General features: G+C 54.0%; 1 protein-coding gene across 1 annotated transcript in view; it reads right to left on the bottom strand.

The window, feature by feature from the left end:
- Positions 1 to 2,309: 2,309 nt before the first annotated feature.
- The window catches only part of LOC116938053 (monocarboxylate transporter 4-like), a 42,323-nt gene continuing 23,079 nt past the window's right edge, over positions 2,310 to 21,553 (bottom strand). The window contains exons 2-7 of the mRNA XM_076057021.1: positions 21,186 to 21,329; positions 14,657 to 14,793; positions 13,403 to 13,538; positions 8,013 to 8,349; positions 4,447 to 4,673; positions 2,310 to 2,542 (exon numbers count right to left, since the gene is read on the bottom strand). Coding sequence (XP_075913136.1) covers positions 2,313 to 2,542; positions 4,447 to 4,673; positions 8,013 to 8,349; positions 13,403 to 13,538; positions 14,657 to 14,793; positions 21,186 to 21,329 — 1,211 coding nt within the window. The 3' untranslated portion in view covers positions 2,310 to 2,312. The remainder of the gene's footprint in view (positions 2,543 to 4,446; positions 4,674 to 8,012; positions 8,350 to 13,402; positions 13,539 to 14,656; positions 14,794 to 21,185; positions 21,330 to 21,553) is intronic.

Here is a 21,553-nt window from a genome sequence, read left to right as displayed (position 1 = left end):
GGTGAGTGAGTGGGTGAGCAGGTAGGTGAGTGGGTGAGCAGGTAGGTGAATGGGTGAGCGGGTGAGCAGGTAGGTGAGTGAGTAGGTGAGTGGGTAGGCAGGTAGGTGAGTGAGTAGGTGAGTAGGTGAGTGAGTAGGTGAGTGAGTAGCTGAGTGAGTAGCTGAGTGGGTGAGTGAGTAGGTGAGTGAGTAGGTGAGTGTGTAGGTGAGTGAGTAGGTGAGCAGATTGGTGAGTGAGTAGGTGAGTGAGTAGCTGAGTGGGTAGGTGAGTAGGTGAGTGAGTGAGTGAGTAGGTGAGTGAGTAGCTGAGTGGGTGAGTGAGTGAGTAGGTGAGTGAGTGTGTAGCTGAGTGGGTAGGTGAGTGAGTGAGTAGGTGAGTGAGTAGGTGAATGAGTGAGTAGGTGAGTGAGTAGGTGAGCAGGTTGGTGAGTGAGTAGGTGAGTGAGTAGGTGAGCAGGTTGGTGAGTGAGTAGCTGAGTGGGTAGGTGAGCAGGTGAGTGAGTAGGTGAGTAGGTGAGTGAGTGAGTAGCTGAGTGGGTGAGTGAGTGAGTAGGTGAGTGAGTGTGTAGCTGAGTGGGTAGGTGAGTGAGTGTGTAGCTGAGTGGGTAGGTGAGTGAGTGAGTAGGTGAGTGTTTAGCTGAGTGGGTGAGTGAGTGAGTGAGTAGGTGAGTGTGTAGGTGAGTGAGTGAGTAGGTTGGTGAGTGAGTAGCTGAGTGAGTAGGCGAGTGAGTGAGTGAGTAGGCGAGTGAGTAGGTGAGTGAGTAGGTGAGTGAGTAGGTGAGTGAGTAGGTGAGTGAGTGAGTAGGTGAGTGAGTGAGTAGGTGAGTGAGTAGGTGAGTAGGTGAGTGAGTGAGTAGGTGAGCAGGTTGGTGAGTGAGTAGCTGAGTGAGTAGCTGAGTGAGTAGCTGAGTGAGTAGCTGAGTGAGTAGCTGAGTGAGTGAGTGAGTAGGTTGGTGAGTGAGTGAGTGAGTAGCTGAGTGAGTAGGTGAGTGAGTAGCTGAGTGAGTGAGTAGCTGAGTGAGTAGCTGAGTGAGTAGCTGAGTGAGTAGGTGAGTGAGTAGGTGAGTGAGTGAGTGAGTAGGTGAGCAGGTTGGTGAGTGAGTAGCTGAGTGAGTAGCTGAGTGAGTAGCTGAGTGAGTAGGTGAGTGAGTAGGTGAGTGAGTGAGTGAGTAGGTGAGCAGGTTGGTGAGTGAGTAGGTGAGTGAGTAGCTGAGTGAGTAGCTGAGTGTGTAGGTGAGTGAGTGAGCAGGTTGGTGAGTGAGTAGGTGAGCAGGTTGGTGAGTGAGTAGGTGAGTGAGTAGCTGAGTGAGTAGGTGAGTGAGTGAGTAGCTGAGTGAGTAGCTGAGTGAGTGAGTAGCTGAGTGAGTAGGTGAGTGGGTAGGTGAGTGAGTGAGTAGGTGAGTAGGTGAGTGAGTGAGTAGCTGAGTGAGTGAGTAGCTGAGTGAGTAGGTGAGTGGGTAGGTGAGTGAGTGAGTAGGTGAGTAGGTGAGTGAGTGATTAGGTGAGTGAGTAGCTGAGTGAGTAGCTGAGTGAGTAGCTGAGTGAGTAGCTGAGTGAGTGAGTAGCTGAGTGAGTAGCTGAGTGAGTAGGTGAGTGGGTAGGTGAGTGAGTGAGTAGGTGAGTAGGTGAGTGAGTGAGTAGCTGAGTGAGTGAGTAGCTGAGTGAGTAGGTGAGTGGGTAGGTGAGTGAGTGAGTAGGTGAGTAGGTGAGTGAGTGATTAGGTGAGTGAGTAGCTGAGTGAGTAGCTGAGTGAGTAGCTGAGTGAGTGAGTAGCTGAGTGAGTAGCTGAGTGAGTAGGTGAGTGGGTAGGTGAGTGAGTGAGTAGGTGAGTAGGTGAGTGAGTGAGTAGCTGAGTGAGTAGCTGAGTGAGTAGCTGAGTGAGTAGCTGAGTTAGTAGCTGAGTAGCTGAGTGAGTAGCTGAGTGAGTGAGTAGCTGAGTGAGTAGCTGAGTGAGTAGCTGAGTGGGTAGCTGAGTGAGTGAGTAGCTGAGTGAGTAGCTGAGTGAGTGAGTAGCTGAGTGAGTGAGTAGCTGAGTGAGTAGCTGAGTGAGTAGCTGAGTGAGTGAGTAGCTGAGTGAGTGAGTAGGTGAGTGTGTAGGTGAGTGAGTGAGTAGCTGAGTGAGTGAGTAGCTGAGTGAGTGAGTAGGTGAGTGAGTAGGTGAGTGAGTAGCTGAGTGAGTGAGTAGCTGAGTGAGTAGCTGAGTGAGTAGCTGAGTGAGTAGGTGAGTGAGTAGCTGAGTGAGTAGCTGAGTGGGTAGCTGAGTGGCTAGTCAGACCCCCACACCCCCCCCCACACACCCCCCCCCCCCTACGTCACACGCGCGTCTCCGTGTCTCCCTGCCCATTGGTCGCCCCCGCCGTTGCCCCGCCCACCGCCGCTGCTGCCCCGCCCACGTGTTGGTGGGCGTGGTCGTGCTGGTGGTTGTGGTTGCCCCTGAGGCACAGAAGAGCCCCCAGGGCTAGGACGAGGCCGGCCAAGAGCACCTCGGCGCCTGCCAGGTAGAAGATGTACACGTAGCTGTGGGTGTAGTCCACCAGGCGACCTGGTGGGGGGAAGGTGGGGGGAAGGTGGGGGGAAGGTGGGGGGAAGGTGGGGGGAAGGTGGGTGGTCACCGGTGATGGGATTGTGGTCAGGTGTTGAGATGATATCACTACCATCACTACCATCACTATCATCACTACTACCATCACTACCACTACTAACACTACTACTACTAACACTACCATCACTACCATCACTACTACTACCACTACTACTAACACTACCACTACTACTACCATCACTACCATCACTATCATCACTACCATCACTACTACTACCATCACTACCACCACTACTACTACCATCACTACTACCACTACTACCACTACCATCACTACTACTACTACCACTACTACTACTACCACTACTACTACTACCACTACTACTACCATCACTATCATCACTACCACTACTACTACTACCACTACTACTACCATCACTATCATCACTACCACTACTACCACTACTACTACCATCACTATCATCACTACCACTACTACTACCATCACTACTACTACCACTACTACCACTACTACTACCACTACTACTACCACTACTACCACTACTAGCACCACTACCATCACTACTACTACTACCACTACTACTATCACTATCATCACTACCACTACTACTACCACTACTACTATTACTACCATCACTACTACCACTACTACTACCACTACTACTACCACTACTACCACTACTACTACTAACACTACTACTACTACTACCACCACCACTACTACTACCACTACTACTACTACTACCACTACTACTACTACCACTACTACTACTACCACTACTACCATCACTACTACCACCACTACCACTACCACTACTACCACCACTACCACTACTACTACCACTACTACTACTACCACTACTACTACTACCACTACTACTACTACCACTACTACCACTACTACCATCACTACCACTACTACCACCACTACCACTACTACCACCACTACCACTACTACTACCACTACCACTACTACTACCACTACTACTACTACTACTACCACTACTACTACCACTACTACCACTACTACTACTACCACTACTACTACTACCACTACTACTACTACCACTACTACTACCACTACTACTACTACCACTACTACTACTACTACCACTACTACTACTACCACTACTGCTACTACTACCACTACTACTACTACCACTACTACTACCACTACTACTAACACTACTACTACTACCACTACTACTACCACTACTACTACCACTACTACTACTACCACTACTACTACTACCACTACTACTACCACTACTACTACTACCACTACTACAACCACTACTACCACTACTACTACTACCACTACTACTACTAACACTACTACTACCACTACTACTACCACTACTACTACTACCACTACTATTACTACCACTACTACCACTACTACTACCACTACTACTACTACCACTACTACTACCACTACTACCACTACTACTACTACCACTACTACTACCACTACTACTACCACACTACTACTACCACTACTACTACTACTACCACTACCACTACTACCACTACTACTACCACTACTACTAACACTACTACTACTACTACCACTACTACCACTACTACTACCACTACTACTACCACTACTACCACCACTACTACTACCACTACTACTAACACTACTACTACTACCACACTACTACTACCACTACCACCACTACTACTACTACCACTACCACCACTACTACTACTACCACTACTACCACCACTACTACCACTACTACTACCACCACAACTACAACTACTACTACCACTACCACTACTACCACTACCACCCCCACCACCACCACCACCACCGTCACCACCCACCACCACCACCACCACCACCGTCACCACCCCACACCACCACCACCACCCCTCACCCGCTCCAGGAGGTCCGACGAGTACGGCTCCGGCCTCCATCAGGAGGACGAGTCCGAGTGCCGAGGGGAATGTCTCCGGCCCCGTCAGCCCCATGAGCACCTCGAACTGCAGAGCGCCCACCATCCCGTACGAGATGCCGAAGAAGACACAGAAGACGGCGATACCGGCGTAGGTGCTGGCCAGGGAGCCCAGGAGGTCGGCCGTGCCGTTGAAGATCATCGCGAAGCTACTCGGCGGAGACACGGGGACAGGGAGACAGAGACACGGTGAGACAGAGAGACAGAGACACGGCGTAGGTGCTGGCCAGGGAGCCCAGGAGGTCGGCCGTGCCGTTGAAGATCATCGCGAAGCTACTCGGCGGAGAGAGAGAGACACGGAGACACGGGGAGAGAGAGACACGGTGAGAGAGACACGGGGAGAGAGAGACACGGGGAGAGAGACACGGCTATACCGGCGTAGGTGCTGGCCAGGGAGCCCAGGAGGTCGGCCGTGCCGTTGAAGATCATCGCGAAGCTACTCGGCGGAGACACGGGGACAGGGAGACAGAGACACGGAGACACGGGGAGAGAGAGACACGGTGAGACAGAGACACGGCTATACCGGTGTAGGTGCTGGCCAGGGAGCCCAGGAGGTCGGCCGTGCCGTTGAAGATCATCGCGAAGCTACTCGGCGGAGACACGGGGACAGGGAGACAGAGACACGGAGACACGGGGAGAGAGAGACACGGTGAGACAGAGACACGGCTATACCGGCGTAGGTGCTGGCCAGGGAGCCCAGGAGGTCGGCCGTGCCGTTGAAGATCATCGCGAAGCTACTCGGCGGAGACACGGAGAGACACGGGGACAGAGACACGGAGACACGGGGAGAGAGAAACACGGTGAGACAGAGAGACACGGTGAGACAGAGACACGGCTATACCGGTGTAGGTGCTGGCCAGGGAGCCCAGGAGGTCGGCCGTGCCGTTGAAGATCATCGCGAAGCTACTCGGCGGAGACACGGGGAGACACGGGGACACGGGGACAGGGAGACAGAGACACGGTGAGACAGAGAGACAGAGACACGGCGTAGGTGCTGGCCAGGGAGCCCAGGAGGTCGGCCGTGCCGTTGAAGATCATCGCGAAGCTACTCGGCGGAGACACGGGGAGACAGAGACACGGGGACACGGGGACAGGGAGACAGAGAGACACGGTGAGAGAGAGACACGGTGAGAGAGACACGGTGAGACAGAGAGACAGAGACACGGCGTAGGTGCTGGCCAGGGAGCCCAGGAGGTCGGCCGTGCCGTTGAAGATCATCGCGAAGCTACTCGGCGGAGACACGGGGAGACAGAGACACGGGGACACGGGGACAGGGAGACAGAGAGACACGGTGAGAGAGAGACACGGTGAGAGAGACACGGTGAGACAGAGAGACAGAGACACGGCGTAGGTGCTGGCCAGGGAGCCCAGGAGGTCGGCCGTGCCGTTGAAGATCATCGCGAAGCTACTCGGCGGAGACACGGGGAGACACGGGGACACGGGGACAGGGAGACAGAGACACGGTGAGACAGAGAGACAGAGACACGGCGTAGGTGCTGGCCAGGGAGCCCAGGAGGTCGGCCGTGCCATTGAAGATCATCGCGAAGCTACTTGGCGGAGACACGGGGACAGGGAGACAGAGACACGGAGAGAGAGAGACAGAGAGACACGGGGAGAGAGAGACACGGTGAGACAGAGAGACACGGCTATACCGGCGTAGGTGCTGGCCAGGGAGCCCAGGAGGTCGGCCGTGCCGTTGAAGATCATCGCGAAGCTACTCGGCGGAGACACGGGGACAGGGAGACAGAGACACGGAGACACGGGGAGAGAGAGAGAGACAGAGAGACACGGAGACAGAGAGACACGGAGACAGAGAGACACGGGGAGAGAGAGAGACACGGGGAGACTGAGACACGGTGAGAGAGTCTCTCCCCGTGTCTCTCTCCCCGTGTCTCTCTCTCCCCGTGTCTCTCTCTCCCCGTGTCTCTCTCCCCCCGTGTCTCTCTCTCCCCGTGTCTCTCTCTCCCCGTGTCTCTCTCTCTCAGTGTATCTCTCTCAGTGTCTCTCTCCCCGTGTCTCTCCCCGTGTCTCTCCCCGTGTCTCTCTCTCCCAGTGTCTCTCTCTCCCCGTGTCTCTCTCCATCTCTCCCCCGTGTCTCTCTCTCCCCGTGTCTCTCTCCATCTCTCCCCCGTGTCTCTCTCTCCCCGTGTCTCTCTCCATCTCTCCCAGTGTCTCTCTCTCCCAGTGTCTCTCTCTCCCCGTGTCTCTCCCTGTGTCTCTCTCCATCTCTCCCAGTGTCTCTCTCTCCCTGTGTCTCTCTCTCTCTCCCAGTGTCTCTCTCTCCCCGTGTCTCTCTCTCACCCCGTGTCTCTCTCTCCATCTCTCCCAGTGTCTCTCTCTCCCAGTGTCTCTCTCTTCCCGTGTCTCTCTCTCACCCCGTGTCTCTCCCTGTGTCTCTCTCCATCTCTCCCAGTGTCTCTCTCTCCCTGTGTCTCTCTCTCTCCCAGTGTCTCTCTCTCCCCGTGTCTCTCTCTCCCCGTGTCTCTCTCCCCGTCTCTCTCCCAATGTCTCTCTCTCCCCGTATCTCACCACCACCGTCACCACCCACCCCACCACCACGTGCTGCACCTGAGCAGGTAGGCGGAGTATGGCCGCACTCGCTCCACGCCCGTGAGGAGGCTCGTGTCTCTCTCTCAGTGTCTCTCTCCATCTCTCCCCGTGTCTCTCTCTCCGTGTGTCTCTCTCCCCGTGTCTCTCTCTCCCCGTGTCTCTCTCCCCGTGTCTCTCTCCCCGCGTCTCTCTCTCTCCCCGCGTCTCTCCACCACCCACCCCACCACCACGTGCTGCACCTGAGCAGGTAGGCGGAGTATGGCCGCACTCGCTCCACGCCCGTGAGGAGGCTCGTGTCTCTCTCTCAGTGTCTCTCTCTCAGTGTCTCTCTCTCCGTGTGTCTCTCTCCCCGTGTCTCTCTCTCCCCGTGTCTCTCTCTCCCCGTGTCTCTCCCCGTCCCTCCCAGAGTCTCTCTCCCCGCGTCTCTCTCTCCCAGTGTCTCTCTCTCCCCGTGTCTCTCCCCGTCTCTCCCAGAGTCTCTCTCCCCGTGTCTCTCCACCACCACCCACCCCACCCTCTGCACCTGAGCAGGTAGGCGGAGTATGGCCGCACTCGCTCCACGCCCGTGAGGAGGCTCGTGTCTCTCTCCCCGTGTCTCTCTCCATCTCTCCCCGTGTCTCTCTCTCAGTGTCTCTCTCCATCTCTCCCCGTGTCTCTCTCTCAGTGTCTCTCTCTCAGTGTCTCTCTCACCCCGTGTCTCTCTCTCCATCTCTCTCAGTGTCTCTCTCTCAGTGTCTCTCTCTCTCCGTGTCTCTCTCTCTCCGTGTCTCTCTCTCCCCCTGTCTCTCTCTCCCCCTGTCTCTCCCCGGCTCTCCCAATGTCTCTCTCTCCCCGTGTCTCTCCACCACCCACCACCCCCCACCCACCACCACCACCACCCACCACCACCACCACCCACCACCACCACCCACCACCACCACCACCACCACGTGCTGCACCTGAGCAGGTAGGCGGAGTATGGCCGCACTCGCTCCACGCCCGTGACGAGGCCCGTTGCCGGCCGGGCGAAGACGTCCACGAGGCCGATGACGGAGAGGAGGAACGCCGCCTTGGGGTCCGGCGTGCCCAGGTGCCTGGCGTAGCTCACCACGAAGACGGGCGGCACGAACAGGCCCAGCACCATGAGCGTGGCCGACACCGCATAGACCACGAAGCCGCGGTGGCGGATCACGGAGAGGTCGATCAGCGGGCGGTGGCGGCGTCGGGGAGGTGGTGGTGCTGGTGGTGGAGCGGTGGTGGTGGTGGTGGTGGAGGTGGTGGTGGTGGTGGTGGCGTCTGGTGCCGTGGGGAGAGGGGAGAGAGAGAGACAGGGGGGAGAGAGACACGGGGAGAGACGGGGGGGAGAGAGACACGGGGAGAGAGAGAGACACGGGGGAGAGAGAGACACACGGGGGAGAGAGAGACACACGGGGGAGAGAGAGACACGGGGAGAGACGGGGAGAGAGAGAGACGGGGAGAGAGAGACACGGGGAGAGAGAGACACGGGAGAGAGACACACAGGGGGGAGACACGGGGAGAGACACACAGGGGAGAGACACGGGGAGAGAGAGAGACACGGGGAGAGACGGGGAGAGAGAGACACGGGGAGAGACGGGGAGAGAGAGACACGGGGAGAGAGAGACACGGGGAGAGAGACGGGGAGAGAGAGAGACACGGGGAGAGACGGGGAGAGAGAGACACGGGGAGAGAGAGACACACGGAGAGAGAGACACGGGGAGAGAGAGACACGGGGAGAGAGAGACACGGGGAGGGACAGACACGGGGAGAGAGACACGGGGGGGAGAGAGACACGGGGGAGAGAGAGACACGGGGAGAGACAGGAGAGACGGGGAGAGAGAGACATGGGGAGAGAGAGAGACACGGAGAGAGAGACACGGTGAGAGAGAGAGACATGGGGAGAGACAGGAGAGACGGGGAGAGAGAGACACGGGGAGAGAGAGACACGGGGAGAGAGAGACACGGGGGAGAGAGAGACACGGGGGAGAGAGACACGGGGAGAGAGAGACACGGGGAGAGAGACACGGGGAGAGAGACACGGGGAGAGAGAGACACGGGGGGGAGAGAGACACGGGGAGAGAGAGACACGGGGGAGAGAGACACGGGGAGAGAGAGACACGGGGAGAGAGAGACACGGGGAGAGAGAGAGACACGGGGAGACACGGGGAGAGAGAGACACGGGGAGAGAGAGACACGGGAGAGAGAGACACGGGAGAGAGACACACAGGGGGGAGACACGGGGAGAGAGAGAGACACGGGAGAGAGAGACGGGGGAGAGAGAGACACGGGGAGAGACGGGGAGAGAGAGACACGGGGAGACACGGGGAGAGACGGGGAGAGAGAGACACGGGTGGAGACACGGGGGGAGAGAGACACAGGAGAGAGAGAGACACGGGGAGACACGGGGAGAGAGAGACACGGGGAGAGAGAGACACGGGAGAGAGAGACACGGGAGAGAGACACACAGGGGGGAGACACGGGGAGAGAGAGAGACACGGGAGAGAGAGACGGGGGAGAGAGAGACACGGGGAGAGACGGGGAGAGAGAGACACGGGGAGAGACGGGGAGAGATGGGGAGAGAGAGACACGGGGGGGAGAGACACGGGGAGAGAGAGACACGGGGAGACACGGGGAGACACGAGGAGAGAGAGACACGGGGAGAGAGAGACACGGGAGAGAGACACACAGGGGGGAGACACGGGGAGAGAGAGACACGGGAGAGAGACACGGGGAGAGACGGGGAGAGAGAGACACGGGGAGAGAGAGACACGGGAGAGAGACACACAGGGGGGAGACACGGGGAGAGAGAGAGACACGGGAGAGAGACACACAGGGGAGAGACACGGGGAGAGAGAGAGACACGGGGAGAGACGGGGAGAGAGAGACACGGGGAGAGACGGGGAGAGAGAGACACGGGGAGAGAGAGACACGGGGAGAGAGACGGGGAGAGAGAGACACGGGGAGAGACGGGGAGAGAGAGACACGGGGAGAGAGAGACACACGTAGAGAGAGACACGGTGAGAGAGAGAGACATGGGGAGAGACAGGAGAGACGGAGAGAGAGAGACATGGGGGAGAGAGAGACACGGGGAGAGACGGGAGAGACGGGGAGAGTGAGACACGGGGGGAGAGAGACACGGGGGGAGAGAGACACGGGGGGAGAGAGACACGGGGGGAGAGAGACACGGGGAGAGAGAGACACGGGGAGAGAGAGACACGGGGAGAGAGAGACACGGGGAGGGAGAGACACGGGGAGAGAGAGACACGGTGGAGAGAGACGGGGAGAGAGAGACACACGGGGAGAGAGACATGTGGAGAGAGAGACACGGGGAGACACGGGGAGAGACGGGGAGAGAGAGACACGGGTGGAGACACGGGGGGAGAGAGACACAGGAGAGAGAGAGACACGGGGAGACACGGGGAGAGAGAGACACGGGGAGAGAGAGACACGGGAGAGAGACACACAGGGGGGAGACACGGGGAGAGAGAGAGAGACACGGGAGAGAGAGACGGGGGAGAGAGAGACACGGGGAGAGACGGGGAGAGAGAGACACGGGGGAGAGAGACACGGGGGGGGGGAGAGACACGGGGAGAGAGAGACACGGGGAGACACGGGGAGAGACGGGGAGAGAGAGACACGGGTGGAGACACGGGGGGAGAGAGACACAGGAGAGAGAGAGACACGGGGAGACACGGGGAGACACGAGGAGAGAGAGACACGGGGAGAGAGAGACACGGGAGAGAGACACACAGGGGGGAGACACGAGGAGAGAGAGACACGGGGAGAGAGAGACACGGGAGAGAGACACGGGGAGAGACGGGGAGAGAGAGACACGGGGGGGAGACACGTGGAGAGAGAGACACGGGGAGAGAGACACGGGAAAGAGAGACACGGGAGAGAGAGACATGGTGGAGAGAGAGACGCGGGGAGAGAGACACGGGGGGAGAGACACGGGGAGAGAGACACGGGGAGAGAGGCCGATATGAGTCAGATGCCTTCTGTGACCTCCTGTCACAGGTGCTGGCTAAAGTGGCCCCTAGGGATAGAGTCATCATGTTGGGTGACTTCAATGCCCGAGTTGGTCATGATGCTGGCACCTGGTCTGGAGCGATTGGAGGGCATGGGCCAGATCAGCTCAATAACAACGGTAGGAGGCTGCTAGATTTTTGTGCAGCCCATGGGCTTGTAATTACCAACACGCTGTTCCGGCATCGGCGCATCCACACAACATCATGGACGCATGCCGGGTCCAAGCAAGAACATCTGCTGGACTACATAGTGACGGACCAGCGGATGCGAGCCCATGTCCTTGACACCAGGACCTACCGTGGAGCTGATCTGCCCTCTGACCATCGACTAGTCATCTGTAAGATGCGCCTGCCATTCTTCCACTCCGGTGGTGGGTGTACACCCAGGACCCCATTCCAACATAAAGTGGCCTGGTCTCAGTTATCTGATGAAAGTTGCAAGCGAGAATTTCATCGTCGCTTGCGGCTGGGATTGGCATCGTCCCCGACTCCTCCTGATGTCGAGGGTAAATGGGCGAGGTTTAGGACTGTGACTCATGCAGCTGCAATGGCTGCTTTGGGTACGTGGTCCAGACCTCCCCAGAGAGCCTGGCTGACAGAGGAGGTGTTCAGGCTGGCTGAGAAAAAGCGACAGGCCCACTGTCATCGGCTACAGAATTCCACGTCGGAGAATGAGGAGGCTTACCGCAGCCTTCGCTCGGAGGTTCGGAGAGCCGTGAGGCGCTGCAAGGATGGGTGGTGGTCGCGGGTTGCTGAGGAGATGGAGTCTGCCTCAGTGGCCCGCGATCACAAATCCCCATTTTTAACTCCATCAAAAAAGTAACCTGCAGCGCCTCACCTATTAACCATCATTAGGGGGGGAAAAAACGGTGATCCAATCTCCGACCACCACCAGGAACAGGTTCGCAGATTTGCTGAGCATTTCTGTGAGGTCCCGGGGGAGGGGAAATCCCTCAGCCAGGAAAACATCGTGGCACAAAGTGGGGATGACCCTGCTGAGGCTGCGGTGCCTCAAATATTTGAAGAAGTCACCCCCTGTGAGTGGCTGGCTGAGGTGCCATCTGTTGAGGAAGTACTGAGGGCGATCCAATCTCCTCCACCCCCCTCCACCCCCCAGGAACAGGTTTGCAGATTTGCTGAACATTTCTGTGAGGTCCCGGGGGAGGGGAAATCCCTCGGCCCTGATGGTGCTCATGCAGATGGTAACCGTGGTGGTGGTGGTGGGGGTGGTGGTGATGGTGGTGGTGATGGTGGTGGTGATGGTGGTGGTGATGGTGGTGGTGATGGTGGTGGTGATGGTGGTGGTGATGGTGATGGTGGTGGTGGTGGTGATGGTGGTGGTGGTGGTGATGGTGGTGATGGTGTTGATGGTGGTGGGTGATGTTTGCGGTGATGGTGATGTTGGTGATGATGATGGTGGTGATGATGATGATGATGTTGACGATGGTGTTTGTGTTAATGGCGATGGTGGTGATGATGGTGATGATGGTAATGTTGGTGATGTTGGTGATGTTGTTGTTGGTGATGTTGATGATGTTGATGATGTTGGTGATGATGTTGGTGATGATGTTGATGTTGTTGTTGGTGATGTTGATGATGTTGATGTTGTTGTTGTTGGTGATGTTGGTGATGATGTTGATGTTGGTGATGTTGGTGATGTTGGTGATGTTGTTGTTGGTGATGTTGATGATGTTGATGTTGGTGATGTTGACGATTATGGTGATGTTGTTGATGTTGGTGGTGATGTTGACGATGGTGGTGTTGGTGATGTTGGTGTTGATGTTAGTGATGTTGACGATGGTGATGGTGTTTGTGTTAATAGCGATGGTGGTGATGTTGATGATGTTGTTGATATTGTTGATGTTGGTGATGGTGATGGTGTTTGTGGTAATAGCGATGTTGGTGATGTTGGTGATATTGGTGATGTTGGTGATGTTGGTGATGTTGTTGTTGATGTTGGTGATGTTGGTGATGTTGGTGTTGTTGGTGATGTTGGTGATGTTGGTGATGTTGATGTTGGTGATGTTGTTGATGTTGATGATGGTGATGTTGATGTTGTTGATGTTGTTGATGTTGTTGATGTTGTTGATGTTGGTGTTGTTGTTGATTATGTTGATGTTGTTGATGATGTTGATGTTGGTGTTGTTGATGTTGGTGATGTTGTTGATGTTGTTGGTGTTGATGAAGTTGATGTTGATGTTGTTGATGTTGTTGATGTTGATGATGTTGATGATGTTGTTGTTGTTGTTGATGATGTTGTAGATGATGTTGGTGTTGTTGTTGATGTTGGTGATGTTTCGTACTGGCACCCATCAACTTCTGAGCCTGTCCAGGAGGTGGGACAAGGGGCCTCATCAGGGCCCCGCAGAGACAACAGTTGAGGAGCAGACCTCCCAAAACCATGAAGCCCCCTCTCCATCCAAAGTGATGCTGTAGCAGCTGTAACATCATCATCAACATCATCATCAACATCATCATTAACATCATTAACATCATTATCATCATTAACATCATCATCACCATCATCATCATTAACATCATTAACAACATCATCATCATCACCATCATCATCACCATCATCATCAACATCACCATCATCATCAACATTATCATCAACATCATCATCAACATCATCATTAACATCATTATCATCATTAACATCATCATCACCATCATCATCATTAACATCGTTAACAACATCATCATCATCACCATCATCATCACCATCATCATCAACATCACCATCATCATCAACATTATCATCAACATCATCATCATCAACATCATCATTAACATCATCAACATCATCATCATCAACATCGTCATAATCATCATCACAGACCTAGCACCCAACCACCCACCCACCCACCCACTCACTTACCCACCCACTCACCCACTCACCCACCCACTCACCCACTCACCCACTCACCCACTCACTCACCCACCCACCCACCCACTAACTCACTTACTCACCCACTAACTCACTTACTCACCCACTCACCCACTCACCCACCCACTCACCCACTCACCCACTCACCCACTCACTCACCCACCCATCCACCCACTAACTCACTTACTCACCCACTAACTCACTTACTCACCCACTCACTCACTCACCCACCCATCCACCCACTCACCCACCCACTCACTCACTCACTCACCCACCCACCCACCCACTCACCCACCCACCCACTCACCCACCCACCCACTCACCCACCCACCCACTCACCCACCCACCCACTCACTCACCCACTCACCCACTCACCCACTCACTCACTCACCCGCCCACCCACCCACTCACTCACCCACCCATCCACCCACTCACTCACCCACTAACTCACTTACTCACCCACTCACCCACCCACCGACCCACCCACTAACTCACTTACTCACCCACTCACTCACCCACTAACTCACTTACTCACTCACTCACCCACTCACTCACTCACCCACTCACCCACTCACCCACCCACCCACCCACCCACCCCCCCCCCAACCACCACCACCCCCCCACCACCACCACCACCACCCCCCCACCACCACCACCACCCACCCACCTGATTGAGAGGAGAGAGGGTACACAAAAACACTGGACTGCCTGCTGCTGCAAGCCCATTGGCCAGAGGGCGCCTCTTGCTGAAGTAGCGACCCAGCATGATGAGTGACGGCTGGAAGTTGAGAGCCAGGCCCATGCCTAAACACAGAGACACATAGAGATACATAGAGACCCATAGAGATACATAGAGATACATAGAGACCCATAGAGATACATAGAGATACATAGAGATATATAGAGACCCATAGAGACCCATAGAGATACATAGAGACCCATAGAGACTCATAGAGATACATAGAGATACATAGAGATACATCGAGACACATAGAGATACATAAAGATACATAGAGACACATAGAGATACATAGAGACCCATAGAGATACATAGAGATACATAGAGATACATAGAGACACATGCCTACACACAGAGACACATAGAGATACATAGAGACACATAGAGATACATAGAGACACATAGAGACCCATAGAGATACATAGAGATACATAGAGATACATAGAGATACATAGAGACACATAGAGACCCATAGAGATACATAGAGATACATAGAGATACATAGAGACCCATAGAGATACATAGAGACCCATAGAGATACATAGAGATACATAGAGATACATAGAGACCCTTAGAGATACATAGAGACCCATAGAGATACATAGAGATACACAGAGACACACAGAGACACATAGAGACCCATAGAGATACATAGAGACCCATAGAGATACATAGAGATACATAGAGACCCATAGAGATACATAGAGACCCATAGAGATACATAGAGATACATAGAGACACATGCCTACACACAGAGACACATAGAGACACATAGAGATACATAGAGATACATAGAGATACATAGAGACCCTTAGAGATACATAGAGACCCATAGAGATACATAGAGATACACAGAGACACACAGAGACACATAGAGACCCATAGAGATACATAGAGACCCATAGAGATACATAGAGACCCATAGAGATACATAGAGATACATAGAGACCCATAGAGATACATAGAGATACATAGAGATACATAGAGATACATAGAGACCCTTAGAGATACATAGAGACACATAGAGACACATAGAGACACATAGAGATACATAGAGACACAGAGATACATAGAGATACATAGAGATACATAGAGACACACAGAGACACACAGAGACACATAGAGATACATATATACATAGAGATACATAGAGATACATAGAGACCCATAGAGATACATAGAGACCCATAGAGATACATAGAGATACATAGAGACCCATAGAGATACATAGAGATACATAGAGATACATAGAGATACATAGAGACCCATAGAGATACATAGAGACACATAGAGATACATAGAGATACATAGAGATACATAGAGACACATAGAGACCCATAGAGATACATAGAGACCCATAGAGATACATAGAGACACATAGAGATACATAGAGATACATAGAGATACATAGAGACCCATAGAGATACATAGAGACACACATAGAGATACATAGAGATACATAGAGATACATAGAGACACATAGAGACCCATAGAGATGCATAGAGATGCATAGAGATACATAGAGACACATAGAGACCCATAGAGATACATAGAGACCCTTAGAGATACATAGAGACACATAGAGATACATAGAGATACATAGAGATACACAGAGATACATAGAGATACATAGAGACCCATAGAGACACATAGAGACCCATAGAGATACATAGAGATACATAGAGATAGATAGAGATACATAGAGACCCATAGAGATACATAGAGACACACATAGAGATACATAGAGATACATAGAGATACATAGAGACCCATAGAGATACATAGAGACACATAGAGACACATATAGACTCATAGAGACCCATAGAGACCCATAGAGATACATAGAGACACACAGAGACACACAGAGACACATAGAGATACATATATACATAGAGATACATAGAGATACATAGAGACCCACAGAGACCCATAGAGATACATAGAGACACACAGAGACCCATACACGTACATCAAGACCCCCATCGAGATACGTAGAGACCCATATACATGCATAGAGTAAGTGGATAACTGAGTTAGTGACTGTTTGTGAGTGAGTGGGTGACTGAGTGTGTGACTGACTGAGTGATTGTGTGGGCGAGTAGGTGACTGAGTGACCGAGTGACTGAGTGTGTGACTGAGTGAGTGACTGAGTGACTGACTGAGCGACTGAGTGTGTGACTGAGTGTGACTGAGTGTGTGACTGAGTGACTGACTGAGTGACTGAGTGATTGTGTTGGTAAGTAGGTGACTGAGTGACTGACTGAGTGACTGAGTGTGTGACTGAGTGAGTGACTGAGTGAGTGACTGAGTGATTGTGTGGGTGAGTGACTGAGTGACTGACTGAGTGACTGACTGAGTGACTGACTGACTGAGTGTGTGACTGAGTGAGTGACTGAGTGAGTGATTGTATGGGTGAGTAGGTGACTGAGTGACTTAGTGGGTGACTGACTGAGTGACTGAGTGTGTGACTGACTGAGTGACTGAGTGAATGTGTAGGTGAGTAGGTGACTGAGTGAATGTGTAGGTGAGTAGGTGACTGAGTGACTGAGTGTGTGACTGAGTTTGTTACTGAGTGAGTGACTGAGTGTGACTGACTGAGTGATTGAGTGTGTGACTGACTGACGGAGTGTAACTGACTAAGTGAGTGACTGAGTGAGTGACTGAGTGAGTGATTGTATGGGTGAGTAGGTGACTGAGTGACTTAGTGGGTGACTGACTGAGTGACTGAGTGGGTGAGTGACTGAGTGTGTGACTGAGTGACTGACTGAGTGACTGATTGGTTGATTGACTGACTGAGTGACTGAGTGTGTGACTGACTGAGTGACTGAGTGACTGAGTGTGTGACTGAGTGAGTGACTGAGTGATTTTGTGGGTGAGTGACTGATTGGTTGATTGACTGAGTGTGTGACTGAGTGAGTGACTGAGTGAGTGGCTGAGTGACTGAGTGACTGAGTGTGTGACTGAGTGTGTGACTGAGTGACTGAGTGTGTGACTGAGTAGGTGACTGAGTGACTGAGTGTGTGACTGACTGAGTGTGTGACTGATTGACTGAGTGGCTGAGTGAATGTGTAGGTGAGTAGGTGACTGAGTGAATGTGTAGGTGAGTAGGTGACTGAGTGAATGTGTAGGTGAGTAGGTGACTGAGTGACTGAGTGTGTGACTGAGTGTGTGACTGACTGAGTGTGTGACTGAGTGATTGTAAGGGTGAGTAGGTGACTGAGTGACTGAGTGTGTGACTGACTGAGTGACTGTGATTGTGTGGGTGAGTAGGTGACTGAGTGTGTGACTGAGTGTGTGAGTGAGTGACTTAGTGATTGTGTGGGTGACTCACTGACTGACCGACTGACTGACCGACTGACTGACTGACCGACTGACCGACTGACCGACTTACCCGTGGTGACCCCAGCCAGGAGGTACACGTGAATGATGGAGGTGATTTTCTGAGTGACTGACGACCGACTGACTGACCGACTCACTGACCGACTGACCGACTGACCGACTGACTGACTGACTGACCGACCGACTGACTCATTGACTCACTGACCGACTGACTGACCGACTGACTCACTGACCGACTGACCGACTGACCCGTGGTGACCCCAGCCAGGAGGTACACGTGAATGATGGAGGTGCGTGTCCGAGTGACTGACTGACTCACTGACTGACTCACTGACTGACTGACTGACTCACTGACTGACTGACCGACTGACCGACTGACCGACTGACCCGTGGTGACCCCAGCCAGGAGGTACACGTGAATGATGGAGGTGCTGAACGAGTGACTCACTGACTCACTGACTGACTCACTGACCGACTGACTGACCCACTAACTCACTAACTCACTGACTGACCGACTGACTCACTGACTGACCGACTGACCGACTGACCGACTGACCCGTGGTGACCCCAGCCAGGCGGTACACGTGAATGATGGAGGTGCTGAACGAGTGACTCACTGACTCACCGAGTGACTCACTGACTTACTGACCGACCGACTAACTGACTGACTGACCGACTGACCGACTGACCGACTGACCCGTGGTGACCCCAGCCAGGAGGTACACGTGAATGATGGAGGTGCTGAACGAGTGACTCACTGACTCACTGACTGACTCACTGACCGACTGACTGACCCACTAACTCACTAACTCACTGACTGACTGACCGACTGACTGACCGACTGACCGACTGACCGACTGACCCGTGGTGACCCCAGCCAGGAGGTACACGTGAATGATGGAGGTGCTGAACGAGTGACCCACTCACTGACTGACCCACTGACTCACTAACTCACTGACTGACTCACTGACTAACTCACTGACCGACTGACTCACTCACTGACTCACTGACTAACTCACTGACTGACCGACTGACCGACTGACCGACTGACCCGTGGTGACCCCAGCCAGGAGGTACACGTGAATGATGGAGGTGCTGAACGAGTGACTCACCGACTGACCCACTCACTGACTGACTCACTGACTGACTCACTGACTGACCGACTGACTGACTCACTGACTCACTGACTGACTGACCGACTGACCGACTGACCGACTGACCGACTGACCCGTGGTGACCCCAGCCAGGAGGTACACGTGAATGATGGAGGTGCTGAACGAGTGACTCACTGACTGACCGACTGACTGACTCACTGACTGACTCACTGACTGACTCACTGACTGACCCACTGACTGACTGACCGACTGACCGACTGACCCGTGGTGACCCCAGCCAGGAGGTACACGTGAATGATGGAGGTGCTGAACGAGTGACTCACTGACTGACCGACTGACTGACCCACTGACTGACTGACCGACTGACTGACTGACTGACTGACTCACTGACTGACTCACTGACTCACTAACTCACTGACTGACCGACTGACCGACTGACCGACTGACCCGTGGTGACCCCAGCCAGGAGGTACACGTGAATGATGGAGGTGCTGAACGAGTGACTCACCGACTGACTCACTGACTGACTGACTGACCGACTGACCGACTGACCGACTGACCCGTGGTGACCCCAGCCAGGAGGTACACGTGAATGATGGAGGTGCTGAACGAGTGACTGACCGACTGACTGACCGACTGACTGACCGACTGACCGACTGACTGACTGACCCGTGGTGACCCCAGCCAGGAGGTACACGTGAATGATGGAGGTGCTGAACGAGTGACTGACCGACTGACTGACCGACTGACTGACCGACTGACCGACTGACTGACTGACCCGTGGTGACCCCAGCCAGGAGGTACACGTGAATGATGGAGGTGCTGAACGAGTGACTCACCGACAGACCCACTCACTGACTGACTGACCCACTAACTCACTGACTGACTCACTGACTGACTCACTGACCGACTCACTGACCGACTGACTGACTCACTGACTGACCGACTGACCGACTGACTGACCGACTGACCGACTGACCGACTGACCCGTGGTGACCCCAGCCAGGAGGTACACGTGAATGATGGAGGTGCTGAACGAGTGACTCACTGACTGACTGACTCACTGACTGACCGACTGACCGACTGACCCACTGACCCGTGGTGACCCCAGCCAGGAGGTACACGTGAATGATGGAGGTGCTGAACGAGTGACTCACTGACTGACTGACTCACTGACTGACCGACTGACCGACTGACCCACTGACCCGTGGTGACCCCAGCCAGGAGGTACACGTGAATGATGGAGGTGCTGAACGAGTGACTCACTGACTGACCCACTGACTGACTGACTGACCGACTGACCGACTGACCGACTGACCCGTGGTGACCCCAGCCAGGAGGTACACGTGAATGATGGAGGTGCTGAACGAGTGACTCACTGACTGACTGACTCACTGACTGACTCACTGACTGACTCACTGACTGACCGACTGACTGACCCACTGACCGACTGACCGACTGACCGACTGACCCGTGGTGACCCCAGCCAGGAGGTACACGTGAATGATGGAGGTGCTGAACGAGTGACTCACTGACTGACTCACTGACTGACTGACTGACCGACTGACCGACTGACCGACTGACCCGTGGTGACCCCAGCCAGGAGGTACACGTGAATGATGGAGGTGCTGACTGACTGACCGACTGACCGACTGACCGACTGACCCGTGGTGACCCCAGCCAGGAGGTACACGTGAATGATGGAGGTGCTGAACGAGTGACTCACTGACTGACTGACTGACTCACTGACCGACTCACTGACCGACTGACTGACTCACTGACTGACCGACTGACCGACTGACTGACCGACTGACCCACTGACCCGTGGTGACCCCAGCCAGGAGGTACACGTGAATGATGGAGGTGCTGAACGAGTGACTCACTGACTGACCGACTGACTGACTCACTGACTGACCGACTGACTCACTGACTGACTCACTGACTGACTGACTGACTCACTGACTCACTGACTGACTGACCGACTGACCGACTGACCCACTGACCCGTGGTGACCCCAGCCAGGAGGTACACGTGAATGATGGAGGTGCTGAACGAGGCCCCCACCATGCCAGCTGCCGCCAGAAGGCCTCCACCAATCATCACCGGGCGGCATCCAAAGCGCGACACCAACACGCTGCACAGCGGCCCTGTGGGGTCACGTGGGGGTCACGGGGGGGTCACGGGGGGGGTCACGGGGGGTCACGGGGGGGTCACGGGGGAGTGGGGTCACGGGGGGGTGGGGCAGGGGGGAATAATAATGATGACGTAATGATAATGATGTAATGATAATGATGACGTAATGATAATGATGTAATGATAATGATGTAATGATAATGATGACGTAATGAAAATGATGTAATGATAATGATGT

This window comes from Petromyzon marinus, chromosome 79 (genome assembly GCF_048934315.1).
Source record: "Petromyzon marinus isolate PM22_M1 ecotype Great Lakes invasive population chromosome 79, UKy_Petmar_22M1.pri1.0, whole genome shotgun sequence".
Lineage (NCBI taxonomy): Eukaryota > Metazoa > Chordata > Hyperoartia > Petromyzontiformes > Petromyzontidae > Petromyzon > Petromyzon marinus.
The sequence above is the reverse complement of the archived record's forward strand: the minus strand, read 5'-3'. Positions and strand labels throughout refer to the sequence as shown.